Source organism: Aptenodytes patagonicus, chromosome 3 (genome assembly GCF_965638725.1).
Source record: "Aptenodytes patagonicus chromosome 3, bAptPat1.pri.cur, whole genome shotgun sequence".
Lineage (NCBI taxonomy): Eukaryota > Metazoa > Chordata > Aves > Sphenisciformes > Spheniscidae > Aptenodytes > Aptenodytes patagonicus.
In genome coordinates this window covers 56,470,847-56,495,210 of record NC_134951.1, presented here as the reverse complement: position 1 = coordinate 56,495,210, position 24,364 = coordinate 56,470,847, and the positions used below count along the sequence as shown (strand labels likewise).

The window sequence follows — 24,364 nt, the reverse complement described above, 5'->3', positions numbered from 1 at the left end:
CCTCATATTTAGAAGGAAATAGCAAGGAATAGATATATATTAATCCCCCAGCAACTTTAACTGTCCTTTGGGAACATGGTGAAATAATGGGAGAAAAAATAATGTATATTGTAAACAGGGACAACTGTCCTGGGCACCAGGTAATGGGAAGTCCTCTCTGTTATTGTAGGTACCAGTGGAAGTCACTCTTTCTATTAGGTAAGTCCCAAAGGGTTTGATGTTGGTTCTGCCCAAGATGTAAACTGAATTGTTCAGTCTCAATGAAATCTAGATTTGCTTTTTACTGTGAAGAATATAGTGTGTCTTTATCCAAAGTTTTTATACTCTGATACTGAAACCCCATCATTTTGATGGTCATTCCTTACTGATGAATGACACTAATGCTGCATTGTTTTTCCAAGGATTCACTCCCAGAGCTACAGATTTTCCTGCATCACTGTTGCATGTCCTATTGTATTGATTTCCACTGATCCTTGTTCATTATTATTTGGGATTCCTTCATTCATCCTGCATAACATGGAGTGCTTGCTCCATATTGTGGTTTTTCTTTACTAGCCTCTCTTAGAAATACAGTCATGCGCTACCCAGAGCCCAGGAATTTGGAGACTCAGACTTTTGCAATACCTCTCCCCTGTAGCACCAAAAGACTTAACTCCAATATTATTAGTTATACTATTACAACTTCCCAAGAGTTTAAGCGTCACAGTCTGAAACGAGGTGCAGGGCGGACTGTCCCTCCTTCTAATTCTGAATGTTCATGGCCAAACGCAGGCACCTGCTATTCAACAACAGTTTCCTGAAACTTGGGCAAGAGGAGAGCCAGAAGCACTAAATTAAACTATTAGTGTAACACACAGAAGGGATGGGGGTGAACAAACTTAACAACTTTATCATGCCCCATCTGACTGGAGTACCGATGTTATTAATTTAAAGCTGAACCAGCCATCTGGGCTCTTTAGCATCCATATATGTTATGTTGGAGTCTGATCCTCAGAAAGGGGGAACCAGGGAAAGCTTAATCCGCCATTCTGAAGAAAGGCGATGATACTTCCTTTTCTCGGTGTGAAGCAGTCTTTGCTAAGCAGGAATTTAGGAGGTTTACAGGGTCTGTATGTGCTAGCAGGCACGGAGGTTCGTTTTAACTTAATTTGGCCCTTTGGGAGAGAGTAAATACATAGAGCATCTTTCTTTCCACGCAGCTTCATAATAAACTTCCAGAGGAGCATGAGCTTGACAAATCTCGCTGTATAATTCTAATTAAAATAGATCTTCCTTTAAAAAGTCAATTCCATTAAAAAAAAAACTCCACAGTTCTGCTTCAATCTCAGTCTCGCTAGAAAGACAAGTATCAGTAAGCTGTTGGATCTTGTGAAAAAAACATACACAACCTACCTGATTGATTTTAAAATGCAATCAATTAGAAATCACACTTGACTTTTTTGATTGGAACTTAATTTGATTTGGAATGGGTTTGTGTCCTTGTCTACTATTAATTAGCAATAATAATAGTATTGTTCTTCTATGGGAATTTCAAACAGATCTGCCTTCCTATAAGCCTTTGGTACAGCTCAAAGCACTCTCAGTCACAGCAGAGATCTCAGCTCCATTACTTCTGTTAGCTGGCAAGGGAAGGCTTTGGTGGAAAAAATGGTAACCCTGAGCAGAGGAAGACGTTGTCAGTGGAACGAGTTTATCTTTTCCAAGCTGCAACCTGAGAGACAGCTACAGGCAGGAAGGGTTGTGGCATCCTCACAGCATTGCAGCCATCAAGGCTTTGGTGCTGGGGCACTGCAGGGAAATGTACAGAAATGCAGTAAGGTAGCGGCTAGAGCTTGCTCTAGAATTCCAGGTATTAAACCGGTGTCAAACAATCTGATCCACATTTTTATCTAAAGCATTAGGCCAGACCTTCCTTGGCTAAAAGCAAACTCAATTGCATTATCTTCTGTTTGTTCAAGGGATAAGCCTAGCAGCTGTTCTTGTTGTGTAACGTTTGCATCTTTACAGACACTGCAATAACAAGGGAAGCTCCATGTGCGGGGGCTGGCCCGTTCAGTAACCTCGGAAGGAGTGGGACGCACAGCGCTGTGCAGAGCAGTCTCTCACTGACAGGAGATGACTGGGTGGATGGAAGGAATTTTTTACCTTTACACTGCAGACTAAATACTAGTCTGCAGGAGCGCTTTTCATTAATATTCAGCTGACAGACTGAATTTCAAAGCAAGTATTTGTTATTTTCATAGATGGAAAGAAGCTGTTAGTATTCCAAAAGATAGAAGATATTTTTTTTTTTTCTTCCTTTTTTTGCCTGGTGCATCAAAGGGTACAAACATGTTCATAGTTCTACAGCTAGTTTTAGGACAAGGAGTGTAAATGTACGTGGAGTGTTGGTTTCTTTTTAATCAGCCCTGTTCTTCACACAGCAGTGTGAATAAAGCCTGAAGCTGGGCACTGTGAAAACTGACGTGGATTGGGACCTCTGGGGGGAAACTAAGCAGAATGATGCTTAGTATCAGTTATTATGTAGTACTAGCCTAACAATCTACACAGAGATCCATGACCTGTATATATAAATAGTACAGGGAGCCCTTAGGGATCTCAAGGTGGCCAGGTGCAGGGACATGCTTTCTCACTGGGTCTTACTAGGCTTGACTTGGCAGCAGGGGGGACCAGCTACATGGCTTGTCCCTGGTGGCCTGGGAGTGCGGGCAGACTGGGCAGGAGCCTGACAGCTTCTCCCTGGGAGAGGCTTCCTACCAACAGGCAACTGGGGAGAAGCAGAGAGCAGCGGGGAGCAGTCGCCTCACAGCATGGAAACACTGTTTGCCTAGGATACATGTACTTGCATAAAAACTTTGCTCCTGGAGTCCCAGCAGGACCACAGGAATGGCACCTCTGACATGGAGTAGTTTGAGAAACCTACTATTGCTGTGGCTAATGTGGCAACTTTTCTGCGCATAGCTTTAGCTGGCAAGGGCACTGAACCACCACCTTTCAGAGACAAAAAAATATACCTACAGATACAAAGGGGAAGTGCAGAAGCATATGTTGCAATGGAAATCAAGGTTCTCTACATATATAAAACTTCAACTCCATGGCACCTTTGTACCTACTATATACCTGTGTTTTACAAAACAGAAGTTAGCAACTTCCTTAGCTCACCTAATACAACATAAAGACATCTTTACAACCGCATAGTCTGTTAGGCAACTATTAAATAGACAGCATTAGGACCATTAACTTGAAGGTAAGAGGTGCCCTATCTCATACCCCACTCTCCAGAAGTCTGATTCTGTTGAACAACATGGCCACTGACATCATCCCACCTGCTTGGATTCTTATTTCTGATCAGTCCCACAGAACTACTAAATACATTAAATTTAATCAAACACAATACATTTAATGCTCTTAGAAGAGTAAAAGTGCCTGCCATTCTCAGGAATGAGAATTGCTCAAGGCATTAATGCAGGACATTAGTATATTAATGCCCACAAACCCCCAAATATTTCTAGAGAAAAATAAGGTGGTTAGTTAGCAGCAAGAATGTTCATGGAGTCATGAGAGAAGCATCTTCAAAGACCAAAGGATTAAAGTGAAGCTGCAGATAGGACAGAGTGCTACTTGAAAGAATCAGTGAATTAATCCATAGCTGGTACTAGAAAAATAATCTTAGGCAATACTGTAATATTGTTTCCTTATTCTAGGCTGTGACCTTGTATTTGCAGAAAACAGGGCCTGTTGCAGAGATGCCAGGAGGCGAATTGTTCGCCTGAGTGGCTGTCAGCACAGGGGAAGGAGCATGGCACTGCCATCCATCCTCCGTCCTGACAGGGGCCTCAGGTGGGGACGTGCCACTGCTCTGCCGCACAGGCAGCCCCGTCACAGTCTCTCACAGACGTTCAGTATGGCTACCACCTCACAGAGGTGGATTTTTAAGCAGATATCACCAGGTCTTCTTTGCATGAGAGGAACCACAGCTGGACAGAAATGGCCACAAGCCCTCTCCCAACAGAGCTTCTCCTTCTTCCTCCTCTTTTGCGAGAGAGCTTCAGCCGAGGCGCCCTGGGAAGGGGCAGGAAATGGATGCGCTGCACCGGCGCTTTCCGGCAGAGGGGAAATTATTTTGGACTGTTGGAATTGAGTCTGCTCTTCTACCAAACAGTGAGGATAAAGTTTTCTGCCAGACTAAGCTATGATCTGGCTCCAATCCATTAGCACATTTTTTTATGTGTAAAACTACCTATATATATTTTTCAGTGGAAATCTGCCTGATAGCCTGCTACCTGTACCTCAGCAGAGCAGGGTGAGAGATGGCAGGAAGGGATGTGAGCATGTTATGGCAGTAAAACAGGAGGAAGTCAATTATAATAAACATTTGTTTAAGAATATATTGTACGTTCTGGTGTGGAAAAAGACTAGTGTCTCCTTTACACTTTGTAAGGTGAAGTAATTGAGAAGCTGTTCCATTCAGATGCTATTGCAACTGGGAAGCTATGAGATGAACTGCCTCAAAAACTAACTTCAAGGAGACAGACTTAAAGTATATAAAAGAGGATCCTTCTCCGAACTTAACCAGCACAGCACGTAATTCACTAAGCTTTAATGGTGAATTTATGATGTGAAAAAATTTATTTCCTATCCCATCTTCTCACCTAAAAAAATAAAAAGAGAGAGAGAAAGGAAAAGAGAAATATTTCTTACATAAACTTTAGTTACATCTTCTGGTGAAATGGCAGGATGAAAAGAGTAATCAGGGTTCAAGGTCAAAATGAAATTCTGTTCACATCTCAGTCCTTCACACATCATTCTGTGAAACGAGAGAGCTGAATATAGGAAGAATTAACAGATTTCTTTTAAGTTTAGTAATTGCAAATGCAAAATGAATATCATTCTGCAGACATGGTGCCAGAGGACACCGCAAGCTAACGAAATAATGGTAGTCCTGATAAATAATTGATGTACCATATCAAAAGCTGAATGAGATAAAGAAATGGAGAACCCATTTGAAAATTTGGAAATTGCTCAAAGCTCTTCCTCCAGTGACTCCCAAGAGGATGAGCATGGAACACTAATAAACTCTGTGACCGTGTATAATTCATAAACTTTCTCTCATTTTTTGATTTTCAGTGCTTACAGTTTATAGTTAACAAAGGAATAAAGAGTGGAAAAATCCTGGTAGCAGTTGAGAGGAGAAGATAAGCCAGCTGATTCCTCCACTTAGTCTATTCATAAAGGGCATCTGTTTTCATCCCAAACTGCACATATATCACCATTAAACTTAGCACACTGAAAACAGAAAAAAAACCCTTCTGCTCACATCCTCATGCCTACTTTATATTTGTATTTTTATGACAGCTATTACAATGTGAGGTTATAACACAACAAAAGCCATTTCGGGATGATTTTTATTAACAGTATTCTGTTGTGGCTCTCGGTTAATGCTCAGACTGGATTTGTTACGGATTCATTCAATTGCAGTAGAACAAACCAGTGGATGCTATCTGAAGGCAGTGGGATGTTTTTGAATGCATTACATAGCAAGAAACTTCCCCCTCACACAGCCACATTGGAAAGATATTACTAAATTAAACAAATCTAAAAATTACATTTGGATAAGAATTGCCTTGAAATGATTTTGACAGTCGCAGTAACAAGCCTGTGAAATCTTATTTTGAAAAGACATGGTGGGGAAGGGGGTTATTTTTAACTCTTAGCACGTCAGCACTTTGTTGCTTGATTTCAGGGACAGCACAATTCAGTTGCACAACCAGACTTTTGTAATCTGGTGTGGATCTGAGTAGCTTGATGATTTGCCCTTTAAGGATACAACATGAAATAGTTTAAGCTGTTAAGATTTTTTTTTTCTCTAAGACGCCTTGGAGTTTTAATTTTTATTTTTGCAGCCTATCTAGAAACAGGGGACAGTGTCCTGTGGCTTTCTGAGGGAAACCCTTTGCTTCCTACTTTGAGTGCACAAGCAGAGCACAGCACACTTCTCGGCTGCGTGACAAGTTTCAAGCTGCTGAAAGGCTGAGATGGCACCCCGCAGCCTCTGCTGCCACATGCCAGAGCAAGCAGCGTCTGGCTTGAGCGATCACAGCAGAAGCTGGTGGAACACCAGAAAAGGACTCTCCAAACAGCTTCCCACAGTCATCAAAGACACAAAGAAATCACACAGCGCTCTCAGGGCACCTTTGTGGATCTGTTGTCCTGGGTGGCTAGATGGGAAAGACAGTGATTACTATCAGCAAGCTACAGAAGCAGCTACAGGGCAGCTGCCCTTCGGTGATCCCCTGTGCTCATGCACAGGCTGTCACGAGGCTGACGAAAGGGATCCATTCTCTCAATTCCTCCCTGGCTGTCCTGCCTGCCTCTGAGAGCCTGTTGAGTGTTATTCGAATATTGTTTACTTCATTAACTTCCTCCTACCATCAATTGATGAATAAATTATTCATAAGTAAATTTATAAATTATTCTACCAGTTCTATTGATGATTGAATAATATTGACCAAATAAATTATTCACTCTTCTTTTCCCCCACCAAATGACAAACAAATTATTTGTGAGTATTCTTTTCTTCATTATTAGATCAACTCCTCCATCTATCGAGACATTTGTAAGATGTCACTCACTCTGATAGCTACACAATTTGTGAGCAGGACCCTTTAGGACCTATATTTTCATAGACAAACAGAACTAGTTTAACCTTATTGTATACTTATATGGCAGTTGCTTTAAATATGAGGTCCTTTTGAACATGAGGTGACATGTGGAGGTGTTTTTGTGTACTTCAAAGCCAATTAAACAAAACATTAAGATATTCTGGGGTTAATTCTCACCCAACCAATATATCTTGAATTGTGCAGATTATTTTACAGTTTTCTCTATTTGTACAAAATAGTCAGTGTTGAGGCTGCAGCCAGCCCATGATCCCAAAAAGGTATTAGTATGTAGGTTCTGTAAGTGAGCATCAGGAGCAAAGCCAAACCAGACAGATACCATGACTAATGGCCACTACAAACGTGAACTGCATAGGCCAGAGGTTATTTCAAGTTCCTGGATAAATTACATGAGCTTTACATCCAGCTAGATCCATTGCTTCTCTCTCTTCTTTCACTGATCACCACTAACTATATGGCAAACAAGTGATAGCCTCTTCTAGTGGCATCATTTCTAGCCTCTTCTAGTGGCATCATTTCTAGCATATTTTACCATGCAGGCAAAATGTGTCTGTATCCAAAAGTATGGACAGTCCATGTGGTGACTGTCATTATGGTGGGTCAGGAAAAAAAAAACACAACAAAATTAAAATTAATAACTAAACACATTTCTAGGAAAGTGATACTAAGGCATAAGCACCCATAGAGAAAGGATTAGATTCCCTCTATTGCATGGAGCTCAAGTTAGATTAAGTCCACCAAGTCAATCAAGCTGCATTAGCATGAAATCAGTATAAGGACTGTGAATAGTACACTGAAAAGTATTCTCTAAAAAGTTGCTTTAAAAGACACAGAGAGAGAAGGCATCTCATGCCAGCAGAGGAGCAGCCCTTCTGTAATTTTTCAGGTGTGTCTGCCAGCGAGGATCAGAAGCACATACCTCTCTCTGCTGGCATCTTTCTTGCCACAGAGACCCACCAGTAAAGCATGTGCAAAGAGGTTTCAGTTGACTTTTTATGGGTTTATTTTTTCAATTTAAAACCATGGAGCAGGCGTTTTTGCCAAGCTGGCTGCATGTGAGAGAGTGAATACAGCCCCAAGACAGCAGTTCCTTCTACAGCTCACGCTGCCCAATGGGAGGAAGATGAATGGGCTGTGCAAGGGAAGCAGGACTGCTTAGTGAGCAGAGAGCTCATTTAGGGGGAACTCTCCGGCACTGCGCAGCTCTCTAACACCTGGCTGCTGCAGACATGAGCTGTCTCTCTTGTTTCCCCTTTCTTTTCCACCCAGATGGGGGCTGTGAGCTGTCACTCGGGCCAGTATAGCAGTGTATTATTGGCCTTTAAAACACAGGCACAGCAGAAAATCACAGCTCTCTCATTTTCAGAGAAAACTGTTAATAGGTCTCCCTCTCTCATGGAGGTGTTGTAACAAGTCCCTGGTTAACTGGTGTTGATATTTTCACTTAGATTTCCACATTAAAATAGGCAGCACTACTTAGCGAAGTGTTGTGGTCAGGACTTACAGGGGAAGCACCTAGACTTTGCATTCTGAAAAATAACTAAGTGGTCTTTGGGGTCAAGTTTTTAAACGCTCTTTCTCCCTGTTCCCCCAGGAGTACCCAGGCACAGAAATATACAGAAAGGTATGACAGAGAAAGTGGGAAGACAATAAAAGGGTGTCTAGACAGATGTGGTGTGGTCAGACAGACAGGCTGGAAGAATGTTCTTTGCAGCACTGTTCAGAATGGATGTGAATAGAGCACAGTTATATTTGTCAAGGCCAGAGAAAAGACCACCACAGTAGTTAAGATAAAATTGTGAAAAGAACCCATGGAAAAATTTTAGATGTATAAGTATGTAACAGACTACATCTGTGGGACATTTATGCAGAAAGGAGCTATGGAATTTAGCTTGCATATGAGGTTTTGGAGACTAGCCTGAGCTGAATATGTCTCAGATTAAGGGTCTGAGTAAAAGACAGAGGTGCTACCGATTCAGAATGAATGTAGGTGCTCCATATTATACATTGTGATGTCTATTCATCAGTAATGGGGCAGTCCAGAATATGAGTTTGGACAAGAGAAAAGAGATGAGCAATTGATCTACCTGAAGATATGCGGGTGGGAAAGAGAAAACCGCCTGCTCTACAAGACACTCAGAGGAAGCTGAGGCTACATAAGAAGCAGATCACAGAGTCACAGAAGCTAAAGAAACAGGACCACAAGAAGATGTCATCATATTTAGTTGTCTTGCAGTATTTTGCAATATCATCTCACTGCACCTGGTCATTTTCATCAATAGCAGGAAAAAGGACTGTCCTGCTTTCGGCTGGGATAGAGTTAATTTTCTTCCTAGTAGCTGGTACAGTGCTGTGTTTTGGATTTAGGATGAGAATAATGTTGGTAACACACTGATATTTCAGTTGTTGCTAAGCAGTGCTTATACTAAGTCAAGGACTTTTCAGCTTCCCATGCTCTGTTGACTGAGAAGGCTGGGGGTGCACAAGAAGCTGGGAGGGGGCACAGCCAGGACAGCTGACCCAAACTGGCCAAAGGGACATTCCATACCATGTGACGTCATGCTCAGTACGTAAACTGGGGGGAGTTGGCTGGGGGCAGCAACCGCTGCTCAGGGACTGGCTGGGCATCGGTCAGTGGGTGGTGAGCAGTTGTATCACCTCTTGGTTTTGGGGGTTTTTTCTTTCCTTCCTGGCTTTTGTTCCTCTCTCTCTCTCTTTCATTGTTTTACTTTCCATTACAATTTATTATTGTTGTTACTATTTTTTTTTTCAAGTATTAAACTGTTCTTATCTCAACCCATGAGTTTTCTCACTTTTCCCCTTCCGATTCTCTCCCCCATCCCACTGGGGGGGGAGTGAGCGAGCGGCTGTGTGGTGCTTAGTTGCCGGCTGGGGTTAAACCACAACAAGGACTTTTATCACTGCTGCTTACTCCAGTTTAGCAGCCAGAGCAAGACACAGCTGTGCAGGCGGTAGGTATTACTGCAGCACACATAGCATGGGGGTTGGCAGCAGCGTAGCTAAGCCAGCATGTCTGGCCTGAGGAGCAAGAACTAAGATTAGGCTCCAAAAAAATGTTCAGACTCACCCAAATTATTTTTTTATAACATGCCTATATATGCACAGAGGGGTGGGTGGGTGTGTTACCTCATACACTGGAATTTTTTCTCACTGGGGAGTAAAAGCCATGAGGAAAATCTACTTAGGTGGTTTTTACTGTAAATGCAGTGTACCAGCAAAATATATTTGCAGCTTGGTTAAGTTTTTGCTGTTAGTTTTCCCATGAATGCTTTTCACTCCTTGTAATGTTTTGCATTTAAGTCAGTTTTGCTGCTTTTTTAAAGGAAAGTCACAGAAAACAGAGCTGTAAGGAGCTGCCGGAGGCCATCATATTTTGCCACCATAATAGCTAAGAGGAGAATTAACTTAAATCATCTGTCAGGTTTTAACTAATTAAAGAACCTTCAAACAGTCTTTCATTTGTCTTATTTCAGGTATGAAATTATTTGGGAAAGGGTAAAAAAGGAGTAATAGTCTGCAAGCATGACTTGAAGAATTTTTAAAATTACAAGTATGTGAAAAGATGCGGTTTTACTTAATGCTGAAACATATTAAGCAATACCTCCCTGCCTTCTTCATATCCCACTCAATGCAGTGAAACTGTTCATTACTCTAAATGAAGTACACTAAATGAAGGGCAGAAGAAGAAATCTCTGGATATCTACCTGGTTACCTTTCTCTCTGAGGATTCATAATCTTCTCATTTAAGTCTTTGCCAGAGCTGAAAAACAAACTGCTTACTCCTAATGTGGCAGTGCTATTGGCCTTCCTTTATGATTTCTTTTTTGACTTTTGCAGTCATTCCTCCCCTCTCTTCCATTTCACCGCATTTTGCTCCTCAATCTCCTTTTTCTTTTTTGATTGCTATTTTTGGTTGCAGCTGTTGTAATGCCAGCTGTAAGAAATGAGGCTGGTATTCTCTTTTGAAGGCTGTGAAATTAGTATCTATTATAAACTTTCTACAGTCAGAATTGCAGGTCCACAGGTTTTCTATCTTAGTGTTATCAGCTCCACCATTCCTGAGAAATGGAGCAGAGAAGGAAGGTGATTCTTTCAGAAGAAAAGGAGGGAAGTAGCTGGAGAAACACCATTAATTCAAAGAAAAGGGCCAACCCTATCAGATTAATCTCGTGCTCTATGAAGAGCAGTACAGGGTAATATAGTCAGGATGCTGGCAAGGAGACAGGCATCTGTATTTTAGACTAATGAAGTCCTATTAAGATCTATGTGCTTGGAAGTGTTCCTGGAGCACTGTAGCTAAGCGTGGATCATGGCAACCTAGTCATCATTCAGCAGAACGCGGCCGCCTGCCTCGCCGGCTCAGATGCAATAAGGCAGTTTTCCTAAGCAGATGTGTCTGAGACCTCAAGGGCATCAAAGCATCTGAGATTCCTAACTACTTTGACAATCTGGCAGCAGATCTGTTTGGCACAGGGCACGGCAAAGGCAACAGTGAGCTCTGGAGTTGTTTCTCTCTTCCCAACACCATCTTGCTCAACGTCTTTCAGTAAGATGCAAAAGAAAAAAAGGCCTCAGGCTGAGAAAGGAATGTGATAAAGAGCTGGTTATGGCCTGTACTGTTCTCACTTGACACAGTAGCTACCTAGAGATAGTAAAACTATGGATAGGTAAGTCTTGAGGGTGTCTGGAGTTAAATGTCCTGTGAGCAGTGGACTAAATAAATAGCCATTACCACTCTTGATAGGCTTGAGAGAACCCAGATATCTGGGTGTATCACCCAAGCCAGCCCTGATGGGCTTGGGATTATGAATCACAAATGCTCTTTCAGCACTGATAGTGTACTAACTTCTGTAAAAGGAACATACGATTTCTTATCTAGTATCCACTAGATGAATCAGCATCCACATACAGATGCTGGTTTTGTGGATGGTCTCCCAGAGTAAAGTAGCCTTTCTGGAGAAAGCTCTTACCACTTCTTCACACAAAGAACTGGCTTCAAGGGCAGCTTGATGTGATTACACATCAGAATTAAATTTCTTTTTGATATTAAAAATATGAACTATTACAGAAAATTAAAAAAAATTAAATCCAAATTCCATTTCTGCAGGCTCAGCACTTTGCCATTCCCTCAGAAAAACGGTATTTTCAAAGCTTTCAGTTCCCATTATCCATTTCATTTTACTGTGTCAAAAAGGGGAAGAATTTTGTCTGTTCTTAGGCTATTCAATGCTATTAGGAATGAAAAATCCTCTCTCTAATGAAAAATCATGTTCTGCTTTATCATGATTACTCTAGGTTTTTAATACAGTCCACATGGTGCCGCAGTACTGTTGCAATTAAACCACTGAAGTGAAGAGTACTGGGGAAGAAGTACAGCGAGAGTGTATCTTTTCCTTGCCACTAGCCTAGACCTTCATCAGTGGTGAGACAGCACAAGGGGAAGGGGAGGACCTGGAGGAGGCTAAAGAAGGAGCAGGAGCATGACCAGCTATTCCAGCCAGACCATGAAGAAGTTCATGAGCAGATGAGCTGATGCACACAATTTGAGGGGTAAATTCCCTCCTTTCCAAAACACCATGTGATTTCCTACCCCAGAAAAAGTCTGTGCTTGATTTGTATGAATTTTACTCACAGTGACAAATGCAAGAAGCTGTAGTTAACATTCAAGAAACATAATGCAAAATCAAGAGAAATGGAAACGTGCCAAGTGATCAGTTCCCTGACTTGTTTTCTCAGTCACTGTATTTAAATCCCACATAAACTCGAAGATCTTTTCGCAGTGTATGAAGACAAATATTAGTTGGTCAACAGATGACCCCTGCTGGTGTGCAAAATCAAAAAAATCTATGCAAACTGATTGATAAATTAAACTAAAAAAACGCCTCCTATTTATTATTTTTTCCAGCCTCCTTTGTGCATATTTGCCTGTGGTTTGTACTTCACTTTGATTAATCACATCAGTCCGTCAAGACTGTATCTCTTCAGTCTGTTTACCAAAGGATTATATGTTACCTTCCTTTCTTACACTTCTCTCCATAATCAACCACATGCTATTCATTTATCAATAGCATCGTCTCACCTCTGCTCCATGTGTCCAAAAATTTCCCTCTGATCATTTTCAAACAAGTTCCTGGTGATCTTCTTGTCTCATTGTCTGTTTATTTGGAACAGGTGATTATAGCAACAGCTTCTGTTTTCAGTGCTTCTGCACAATTTATGGTGTTATCAAATTCAGACTTTTATCAGTAATACCATCGGCATGCTTTTTTCTGTTTTTTCCTACTCATTTGACTTTGACCTAACTTCAACCTAAAACTAACTTTTACAAGAGTTCACTGAAAATTCACATTATTTGGCCAGCACATGCAATATCTTCCTTTATCCATGATCACTTCATCGTGTCAGGAATAGTCCATCTGTTTTTCAATTGGTATTATCAGCACAGTTCTACATAGTTGTACTGTATTCTCTTGGCAATTCACTCAGTAACCCCAGTCCTCTCACCAGCAGGGGTGGAAACATGGGGAATGGGGTTGGGTGAGGCATTCACATCAATATGCTGATAAAGCTACTTTCTAGGGCTAAATGAAGCTTCTTTATCTAACTTTACCATGTCAATCTAACAAGTTAGATCAGCTGTGCATCTGAAATCACAAAGTGCATTACATTTTTTTTCTCTACATGATGTTGCACACGCTCTCATTTCTAGAAATTATGCATCCCACATTGTGAATTGTTTCTGTTTTTCTTTGTGCATCATGACTCTCTTGGATATCCAGGAAGGGACTTTTCTGGTATGCATAACTAGATTGTTAAAGATAGGTATTTCTGATGTAAGCCCACTGGAGATGTGCAACAGTATACTGTCATCTCTTTTGGTAGGAGGTTCCACGTTCAGCATCCAGCTACCAGGAGAGTTCTGCCTGCGGCTTTCCCAAGCATCCTTGTATCGGTCAGTAGTTTGTGCGCCAGTTCAGCTGTCGTCCCTAACAGAGAGCAACATTTTTTTTAAAACACCCTTATTTGTCTCAAATAACTGCTAAAATCTTGTCACTTTGGATTACATTTTATCTTGCCTTCCAGCTTCTTGTTAAGTTTAAAAGTACGTGTTCCTTATAGAAAACTTTGTGCAGCTTATAATGGGTCCCAGAATTTTCATTTCTTCCTTTTCATTTCTTCTTTCCATGTCATTTAAGTGTTGCCATGTTAGTCTCCAGCAACATTTCTGCCTTAGGGACCTTCACCTTAATCACATTCTGGTTGTATTAAATAGAAGTTTTTCTTCAGTCCTCTCCTCTGTCACGTAGAGCTATCTCAGTACATCCATTGCAAGATGCAGCCATTTCTGAAGCTGAGATATTATTTCTCTACATTTCTTTTCATGAAAAAACCTAACTTCTGAGGAAAGTACTGTAGAGGCCACAACCTCTCTGGAATAAAACTCCTTCTGTGGACTTTAAATTAGATGCTGAAAGTGATAACAAAAGTGAAACAAGCAAATAAATAATGTTACATTTGCATTTCTAGTGGGTGTTTAGTACCTGTTGTTCTGTGGAAAAATTTTCTGTACTCACGTACATGCAAACACAGAGCAAATGGAACTGGTTTGGGTTTGGGGTTTTTTTGGTTGGTTGGTTGGTTGGTTGGGTTGGTTTGGGTTTTTGGCATTGAATCTTATTGCGAACATGAATACTGAGGGCACGAGACCTTGTGGAATCTATTTCAGGAAACAGCTTGTCATTAATTTGATTTCATTATGTCCTGATGACCTCCACAGCCTTAGTGAGGCCTGCAGGTAGCACTTAACTGGGGTCTAAGAACCTGTATAAGGGAGAACATGTGGACAACACTTTAGTTTCATGTACAGAGTTTTCTGACAGATTAAGTTCAGAACCAATTGTAATGCTGAAGTGATACTTTTATTTAGAGAGAGCAGCACTGAAGAATTTAAAATGGGAAACCTATGAAAATTTGCTATCATCACCATCATCATCATGTCCTTCTCTTTCCTCTTTTTTAACTAATTTAAAAAGTAATTAGCAGTAGGATATCAACATAGAGATATAGTATCTGTGCATTTTTCTTAATAATTGAGCTTCAGCTATTATTTCTGCCTTGCTCAATGTCTAGAATTCCTCATTTATATGTCATTTTTATGTTTATTTTTCCATGTTAAGAAAAAGTATACCACAAAAAAGGCAAAAGTTTATGATGTAGTTAAGGTGCTAGATAGGAATTCAGACATTTCATACTGAATCCCACTGGTGCTACAGGTTTTTTCCGTGACCTTGAGCAAATCACTTAATCTCTCTGTACCTCTGCTCCTCATTTATTTTTTAAAGGATGATAATACTTCTTCTGTCTCTGTATTTACTTTGCAAACTCCTTTTACTCTGTGTTTTATATGATTCTTGTTGCAATAAGGATCTTATCTAAGAATTCTTATTATAGAGTTGCTTTTATCTATGTAAAAAGCAATATATTCTGTATGATAGGTTATCCTGAGCTATGACCTGGCTTTATAAGGAGTTAGTATTATTATTAGCACACCAGAAGTGTGTTAGAGACTCAGTCAGACTCAGAGCTCCAACGTTGCATGGCTCTTTTATCAAGAGATGATGGGCTGGTCTTACAAAGGCTTTCTCTCTAGCGGTAAAATATATGTGCTTTGGAATGACTCTTCTACCACCCTTGAAGACAACCAGTACGAAGTGACCTGCATCCATACCATTAAACTCAGCCAGCACTAAGGCAGGCAGGCTGCATGCATGTCATCTATTGGGAATGGTCCCTAGCTTGTAGTAGCTCCCAAACTGTATCCTGGAGTCTGGTGAGAGCTTTCTGGGCCAAAAATTTAACAGTATGGGCAGGACAAAGAAACATTTGCAGGCTCTGTTTAACAGTGGCCAGTCACACCTTGCACTCTCGCTACCTGTTCTGCTTCTGTATATAGTTATATGCTTATAATAAGCTATCCCAGTCTTGCTTGATGCAAGTCCCAAGGCTGGAAAAGAAGAAAGTGAGCTGCAAAAGGAGCTTTACTAGTAGTAAAACATAAGAAACTTGACATCAAAAATTGTTCAAAATAAGTCTAGTCAAAATTCAGAAAAAAAAAACCAGTTTCTGTTGAAACTAATCCATAATACATTAAATATTCCCTTGTTGAGGGACTGAGAATATGGATGAGTAGTTCAGGTGATTCCAGTTTATATTTATGTTTTTTATGTCAAGAGGATCAATTTGGTGATTAAAGCATTCATTTGGTAGGTAGACGATGTGGCTTTGCATCCCCTGAGCCAGTGAGAGGATTTGAACTTATGCCTCTTGTACATTTATAAGAAAGCCCAGGATTAGTAGAGAGTGAAGAACCGCATCATCTTTGGCTGTGCTCTGAAAGGAGAAACTGATCTTTCTCCTCAGTTCTTGTAAGAAGGTATTTAGGCATCCAGCTCTGAGTCTCCTAAACAGGTCTGCAGTCCTGAACACAAACCTCATGCCTGAAAGAGTCAGGCTAAAGACAGTTTTACTCAGCGCTTCCCTCTACCTTACCCAGGGACCTCCTGGTTATTCTGGTTCAACCTTCTTGGGACAAGGTCACATCTTTTGACTCATGCCTGCCTAATATCTAAAGTATTTGAAGCAAAGCTCATTTGTGGGCTTTAGATGGTCTTTGGTGCACATCAGAAAAGGAAATTTAAATCTATGCTTAGGTATTGTTGACATCTGGGGATATAGGCATGCTCAGTTCAAGGATGCCAGTTTGTGACCCATCAGGTCCTGAGGTGACAGCCAAGGCTGGTGTCAGGCAGATGAGGTGCTTAAGAGGTTCTCCACAGAACAGCCCAAGCTGACAGCCAGCACAGGGAGAGCTGATAAGATGCACTGGTGTCAAAAAATGATCAATGTGCCCACCCCAGCTAAATGTTTCCCAGGTCTGTCATCAGGGGCTTGCTGGCACAGATCAAGAAATACACTGCTTTAGATTTCTCTCCAGCTTGCACTCTAATAATAATAGAGACACGGTAAATGTGGCCCCACACACTGTGTGCACAGGACCTGCAAGTCTAACGCCTGGTTACTGATGCCTCACTTGGCAGCAGAGTATTTAAATCTCTGTTGAAATCTAGCCCAGGCTGATTCTGAAGGGCTTAAAGTCTAAACATATTTACCTAAAAAGAGATCCTATTACAATACAAGCCTCTACACCATCAAGACCCAGAGTGTGGCTATCAGACAGCCCTAGTAATGGTGGGTGTAGCTGAACTGTCGCTTCCAGAACTATCACCCTATCCCAGATACATTGCCTGGTGTTACCGTGTGGGACAGAAAAACAGTAGCAAACAAAAGAGTTTTAACTACTTATTTTGCAGTTTGAAAAGACTTTGCAAGTGTGGCTTAATCAATTGCAACAACTGATTAAACATTACCCTGCATATTGCTTTCTGATGAGTGTTTTATGTGTTCTTGTCTCTGCAGACTGAAGAAGTCCTGAAGATTGATGGAGGGCCATGCTATTCAAACAGCAGGCGTTGCTGAGACAGAAGCTCTTTGTGCTAGGCAGCCTTGCTATTGGAAGTCTCCTATATCTAGTTGCCAGAGTTGGGAGCTTGGATAGGTAAGTCATTAAGTAGCTGCTCTCTTAATTAGAAATGGGCTCAGATTGTCTGTTTTTGCTCAAAGGCTCTGATTTTTTTTTATTTTAGTGTCTACTCCCGTATAGAAAGACAGAAAGACTGTCTATTCTAGTACTGGTTTTCATTGTTCTTTCCTCCCCTTTGGAGAAGAGAGTAGGAAAATAGTCACGGGTCATCCCTGTCAAAGTGTTTCTGTCTGTCCATTTGTATTCTAAGCACATTGGCACTGGTTTTCAGAGAAGAAATAAAACAGCATCCAGTAAAAATGCCATTACAGTAGCTCATTTTTGTCTGTGTGCATCTGTGTGTTGACCTCTAGTTTCAGAAAAGCAGTTATGATGTATTTATATATCGTCTTTTCTAAATTTATGAGCAAGCAATAAATGTGCTACAGTGGTAGTTAAAATTAAGTATGAGCCTGCAGAGTAGCTCATCAAGTTTTGAATGCTATTTCACTTGAAAGATTGCTTCAGGGTTTGAGAATTTTAACTATGTTAATTAGCCAGTATTTTCTGGAGCTGAATGTGCTAAATAAGTGGGTTTTCTCTGCAAGTGATTTCCTGGAGAGCAGTAGAAGATCCAGCAGAGGAAACCAAAGAGTATTTGGCACTTTTGACCAGACTGAGTTTTGACTGGTTATTGACCGTGCAACAGTAGTGCTACCTGCACTGACACTGCTCTTTCTGTTACCTTCGAAATGGCCTGGGATTGCTCTGGTAGGTGCTACACAAAGACAGGATTAAAAAAAAAAGCTGTTTCAAAAGAATGAATGAAACAAGACTTCAAGATTTCCAGAAGCTGGTAGACAGCTTGCCAGTGCTAATGATCTATTAGTGTTCTTCTTTTAAATGATGGAAAATATTAGTTGAGTTCAAAATTGTGACAAAATGCTGTGTGAATATGCAGCGCATGGAACGTCAGTTGAAAACAGAGCTACCTAGTGTCCATTGCTAGGTCATGTTGAGCTCCATCTGAGGTCACTGGGTGCCTTTTTCAGCTGCTTAAATCCACTCCAGAAGAAGAGAAAGACCATGTACTCAGCTAGGACCAAGTGCATTGCAAATTAAGCCCCAGAATTTATATCTTCTTTCCCCTGGTAGTCAGAGCATCTCTGATGCTTCAGAGGTGAAAACTTCACTGGGACTAATGTGATTCTGTAAATGGAGGTAGAATTCCTTACTGGTTCCTGCAAAAGTATATTTTATGCTCAGAGGCGTGAAATCTAATTAACCTTATGCTATTATCTATGCTTGCACATCTTCAGAATTTACTGGTGGCTATAAAATTATCTCACCACAGTATTTGCCTCGCTGACCTCCTGCGGCAGTGAATTCCACCAGTTTCATATATAATGTTGCCAATGGCAGTAAAATTCAGTTTCATTCTCTTGGATTACCTAGTGTGAAAAATACCACACTGCTAAAAAGCAGCCCTTTATTTGGACTGGTTATGAAAGAGAGCAAAGGAAGCACTAGAAAGAATGAGACACAAATGAATTAACTGGAAATGTTCTTCTGCCTCAGCACTAGGGCACAGTCCAAACTTGTTGAATCTGTCAATAAAAGGACACTGAGTGGCTTCAATAGACATTGGAATAACTAATTGTTCAGGAAGCAATCCAGATTCATTTATGCTTAATTTATGCAGATCCAGTTTGAAGAAGAGACCTGAGGATGGCCCACAATTAATAGCCTGAGATTAGGCTCTTCAACAGGAATGTTTTGAGTTTTCTTAGGCCCAAAGGGAAATTATCACTAGCTTATCTGATTCATTGAGTCATAAAGTCCGATAAGTTGAGCACTTCCCTCCAGGGGAGGCCACCATTCTTCAGATCCTGAGTGCATGGAGCTGCTTCACATGTGAAAGCTCAAACAGGTTCTGTGCCTGCCAATTTTGAGAAGATCTGGACCAGTCTTTGAGTTGTCCGACTCTCTCATTGGCAGTATGGGGAGCCTCCTCACCTGCTTATGATGCTCCAAACCACTCCTGCTGGAACTAGACTCGTAATCTTTGCCAGTGTGACACCTCCATTGGAAGCAAATTAGCAAGTATTCTGGATCAGGAGAGACAGCACTGCTGCTTGTCATTAAGATTGCCCAGCCGTACTTTAGTTGCTTTGAAATGTGTCAAAAATATAGTTCCCTGAGATGAATTGTCCTATGGTGGGTTTTCTCAAGAAGAATATTTGTGGAGTTTTACTGTAGCAGTTTGAGAAATTGCCTGTTTTGGGAGAGCAAATTCAGTGATATAATAAGAGTCATATACTCTTTCTTTGCAAAGGACTCTTATTTTAATGGAAAAATGACCCAGAATCAAAAATATTAACATGTTGTGATATAAACGTAAATAGTTACATCTGGGGATTCAACTACCAAGATCTGACAGCCTGCTTAGTACCACCACTGCCAAGATCTTTTAAAGGATATATTTTATTATTTAGAGAGAGAAGAAAGGGGAAAGAGTGAAAAAACTGAAATGTAAAGTGTTGAGGAAGGACTTTTAACAACATCCAATCTTTTCCCTTAGGCTAGAGGATATTTTGGGTATTTATTTACTTTTAAAGGAAACCACCCTGTTTGACAAGCTGTTGTGTTACACTGAAGGCAGTGCTAACTGTCTTTTTGAGAAAAAAATATAAAATTAGTTGAGATGGGTCTGGAACTGCTGTTGTGGAATCCTTTTTGCTTGAAAACAAATAACAAATACACAGAAGGAGAGGGAAGAGAAGAACAGAGACAGCAATTGCAGCTTCTGTTTCTTATGCTTTTAACTGCCACCTTGCTGCTGCAGAAAGACTGTCTTACCAGCCACACCACAGTCTGAGCAAATTGTACCACTGTCAAGTTAAGACATTGCTTTCTGCTTTTTTTTTTTTTTTTTTTTTTTTTTATTGGCAGGTTTGCATCAGCATTGCAATGATTCGGTCTTTGTGACCAAGTCAGGCTCTTATTCAGTAGATGGCAGAGAGCAAAGGAAAAGAAGAGAGTGGAAACTTGAGAAAAGAAATAACGACAGGAACTCACTTCTCATCACACCTGCTAATTAGTCTGCAGGACTTAGCTAGAGCTCATGTGAACCCAGCAATGTCATCTGGGTTGTTTCTTCGGCTCTGTCTGGACAGGCTATATCTCTCAGCATCTGGATAATCAAGGAAACAGTGATGGATGGAAAAGCCATAAAGAAATAAATAATTCTGTCCTGAAAGCAGAGTTTGAATAATATACAGTAAATGAGTGAGGGGCCACATGCTGAGAAACTAGAATAAATACTGAATACCTAAACAGCTATTAATGAGCATTGCCCATCTGGTATACTGGCTGAGGCAGGGGTCTTGTGAAAAATAATAGCATGTGGCCATGTAATTTAAAAACCGTATCATAATATATATGCACAGTGAGCTCATATTAAAATTGCCTAGGCAACCTTTGTTCTTACATATCCTTAATTTTGGAGAGCATGGCTCTCCAAATAATTATTAATGATATTTTTCCGTAGGACTTTGGAAGCTCTCCCTACACACCAATTTCATCTTCAGTGCAATATATTGGCCTGCATAATGACCAAAGTGCTGATTTGGGAGTGGAGGTGAGGGCTTATTCAAGGTTCTGTAGTAGCAAAATTTTAACATTTTTCTTACTGAATCATTTCTTGCATTTAGTGACATCAAACACAAGAAGGAAGCATTAGAAAAGTAGAAAATAGGTGAAATAATTGCAATTGAATATAAAAGAATAGCACAAAAACACAGGGGCAAAAGAAGAAACAGTAAGGCACAAAATGAGGTTCAGTGGGAGGGTACATAAGTGATGACAAGAAAATCATTGATGTAATGATGCAATAAATGCATTTTTAAAATCTTTTCTTGCCATTCTTTCTGTGCCTTGCTAATCATGCCTGATTCAGAACCTTAGTCTTCCTGGTTCTGTCACCGGGCATCTTCTAAAGAGGAGGGGAAATATTGAAAGGTGATACCTAGAGAGCTGTTTTTCATCCCTTTTGCTCCTCTTCCCTAAAGAGACCAACTTTGGATCAGCAATTAATAGAGTCAACACAATGGGAAGCACAGGAAAGAATTCAGGCTAGAATAGGAAAACTGTTGGAAAGAGACGACTTAACTGAACTGGATTTTCAGATCAAAATGACTAAATAAAATTCATCTTAGAATGCTTTAAAAACTGCCCAAGAAATGGCAAAGTAATCAGCAATGGGGGAGGTGAAGCAAGGTTCAAGAAGCCCCGAGAACAGTAATCATAGTCCCTATTCTTGAAAAGAGCAGAAGGGTGGAGTTAAGAGTTATTCAGCCAAATCACAGCAGAACATCAGAATAAATAATCAAACTATTTGCAAACAATTTAATCATTGGCAGAATAAAATAAAAGTTGAAAGATGGGCACATCACATTAAATTGCAAAAGGTTTCCATGAGCGTGACAGAAAACTTGCCTTAAGAGATATCCTTTTTTTACAAATACCTCTTATTTTGATTGCAGACTGCAGCCCCTCTGTCCCATTGATGGTCGATTTGGATCCCGTGGCCAGGACGAAATCCCACTGAGAGCTCTGCAGTTCAAGCGAGGGCTGCTCCACGAGTTCCGAAAGGGCAATGCCACCAAGGAACAAATACGACTGCACAATCTGGTTCAGCAGCTTCCCAAGGCCATTATCATTGGGGTGCGGAAAGGAGGCACCCGAGCACTGCTGGAGATGCTGAACCTTCACCCTGCAGTGGTCAAAGCTTCTCAAGAGATTCACTTCTTTGACAACGACGAGAACTATGCCAAGGGGATTGAGTGGTATCGGAAAAAAATGCCTTTTTCTTACCCTCATCAAATAACAATTGAGAAAAGCCCCGCGTATTTTATCACTGAGGAAGTACCTGAAAGGATTTACAAAATGAACTCATCTATCAAATTATTGATCATTGTCAGGGAACCTACCACAAGAGCTATTTCTGATTACACTCAGGTGCTGGAAGGTAAGGAAAGGAAGAACAAAACTTACTACAAATTTGAGAAGCTGGCTATTGATCCTAACACCTGCGAAGTGAACACTAAGTATAAGGCGGTGAGAACCAGCATCTACACAAAACATCTGGAGAGATGGTTAAAATACTTCCCAATCGAGCAGTTTCATATCGTAGACGGAGACCGGCTCATCACAGAACCACTGCCAGAACTCCAGCTGGTCGAGAAGTTCCTAAATCTTCCCCCGAGGATAAGTCAGTACAATTTATACTTCAATGCCACCAGAGGGTTTTACTGCTTGCGATTTAACATTGTCTTTAACAAGTGCCTGGCGGGTAGCAAGGGACGCATCCATCCAGAGGTGGATACCTCTGTCATTACCAAATTGCGCAAGTTCTTTCATCCTTTTAATCAAAAATTTTACCAGATCACTGGGAGGACATTTAACTGGCCCTAAACTAAACTTCATACAACACTTTCCGTTGCACCTGAGACATGCAATAAATGTCTCTGCTAAAATATGCACTTTTCATAGACATGGCTGTCAAAGTAACTTTTTTTCATGCATACGTGTACATATGCAGTGTGTGACCAAATATACGGTGGGATCAATTTTTTCTACAGAGTAGTAACTAACATAAATTTACTGTCAGCATAGTTGCATCTTTTAAGATATAATAATAAAGGGAAAGGAGGTATTTAGGGAAATAAAGTCAGACACCGTTAAAAGGGTCAGTGTTCCTCTCGCTTAGTGAAGTGTTTATGTGACATACTTATTGATCTAAGCAGAATGTTAGTTTATGCCATAAAAATTCATGTCAAAAGTCTGTGAAGCTGTGAGAAAGCATAATCTTCAGGCTATACTTGGTATGTATATTGCTAAAGGAATACTGACACTTTAAACACAGTGCTGAATTTTTACAATGAGAGTGGATAGTACTATTTTCTTATTATTTGAAATGAATATCTTATCTCATACAAACTACATTGTTTCAGAGTTCCTGTGGTGAGTTTGCACTATTGTTTTATTGTATGGACCATAGTGTCACTTGTAGCATGTCAATCATGTGTCAGAAAAAGTCAAATAATTTTTTCTTCTATGCTTGTGTGTCGACAAAGCTAAACATCGTGTACATAGTGTACAATGTTTGTAAATACTGGTTTCACACTAAGTAATTCTATTTTGTAAACTGAATATGGCTATTTAATTTATTGTGAAAATTAAATTTATTGTGGTATTTAACAATGGAATGGATTAAAATTACCTACATGTGCAATGGCTTTCACCTTTGCTTGATGTACATCAGTGTGGTCCCTTAGCCCAGACAAATCATGTGCAAATATGTGAGAGAGCTGCACGTGTAAACTTGGTTTCTAGACAGCTGAGAAAACTTGATACATGCAGTGAAGCTGAGTTTATTAAAAAACTCATCCATCTGGGAATCTGGTGTAATACACACCTCGAAGAACATTATTGCTGTTCTATTGCAGCACTTTGCTATAATTAATTCAGTTGCAGTAGCCCGTGAGGCTAAAGAATGACCGTAAAAGATTACTGTAAGTAGGTATATCAGAAAAGCAGAGCCACTATTAAAACCAAAACGACAGACAGACAAAAAAGATCAGAAGAAGAGTTATAGATATTTCATCACCGAAAGCTGGTGATGTTTCAGAAGTCAAGGAAAACAGTTGTGATACCTCTGCTTTTATCTGGTAACATATGCACCAGCTCCAACCAACCAACCACAGTGTGGTTATTCCTGGTATAAACATATAGCTCATGTTTCCATTCAGTTAGTGACATCAAATTAATTCAGGAAATTAGTATTTTCATGCTTTATAGATTGTATGGCTTTTAAAGATTCATAAGAAAGAATAAAAGTAACTGAAAAATGTCTTTTAGAATAAGAAGAAAGAAAGAAAGAGAGAAAGAGAGAAAGAGAGAAAGAGAGAAAGAGAGAAAGAGAGAGAGAGAGAAAGAGAGAAAGAGAGAAAGAAAAAGAAAGAAAGAAAGAAAGAAAGAAAGAAAGAAAGAAAGAAAGAAAGAAAGAAAGAAAGAAAGAAAG

General features: G+C 40.3%; 1 protein-coding gene across 7 annotated transcripts in view; it reads left to right on the top strand.

The window, feature by feature from the left end:
- The window catches only part of HS3ST5 (heparan sulfate-glucosamine 3-sulfotransferase 5), a 205,335-nt gene extending 181,760 nt beyond the window's left edge, over positions 1-23,575 (top strand). For 6 of the 7 annotated variants that reach the window (XM_076333453.1, XM_076333452.1, XM_076333449.1 and 3 more), the window contains 2 exons: positions 17,178-17,316; positions 21,825-23,575. In XM_076333453.1, coding sequence (XP_076189568.1) covers positions 17,210-17,316; positions 21,825-22,755 — 1,038 coding nt within the window. In that variant the 5' untranslated portion in view covers positions 17,178-17,209 and the 3' untranslated portion in view covers positions 22,756-23,575. Of the gene's footprint in view, positions 1-12,150; positions 12,252-17,177; positions 17,317-21,824 lie in introns of those variants that run through there. The other variant, XM_076333455.1, reaches the window with a different exon arrangement.
- Positions 23,576-24,364: the final 789 nt, after the last annotated feature.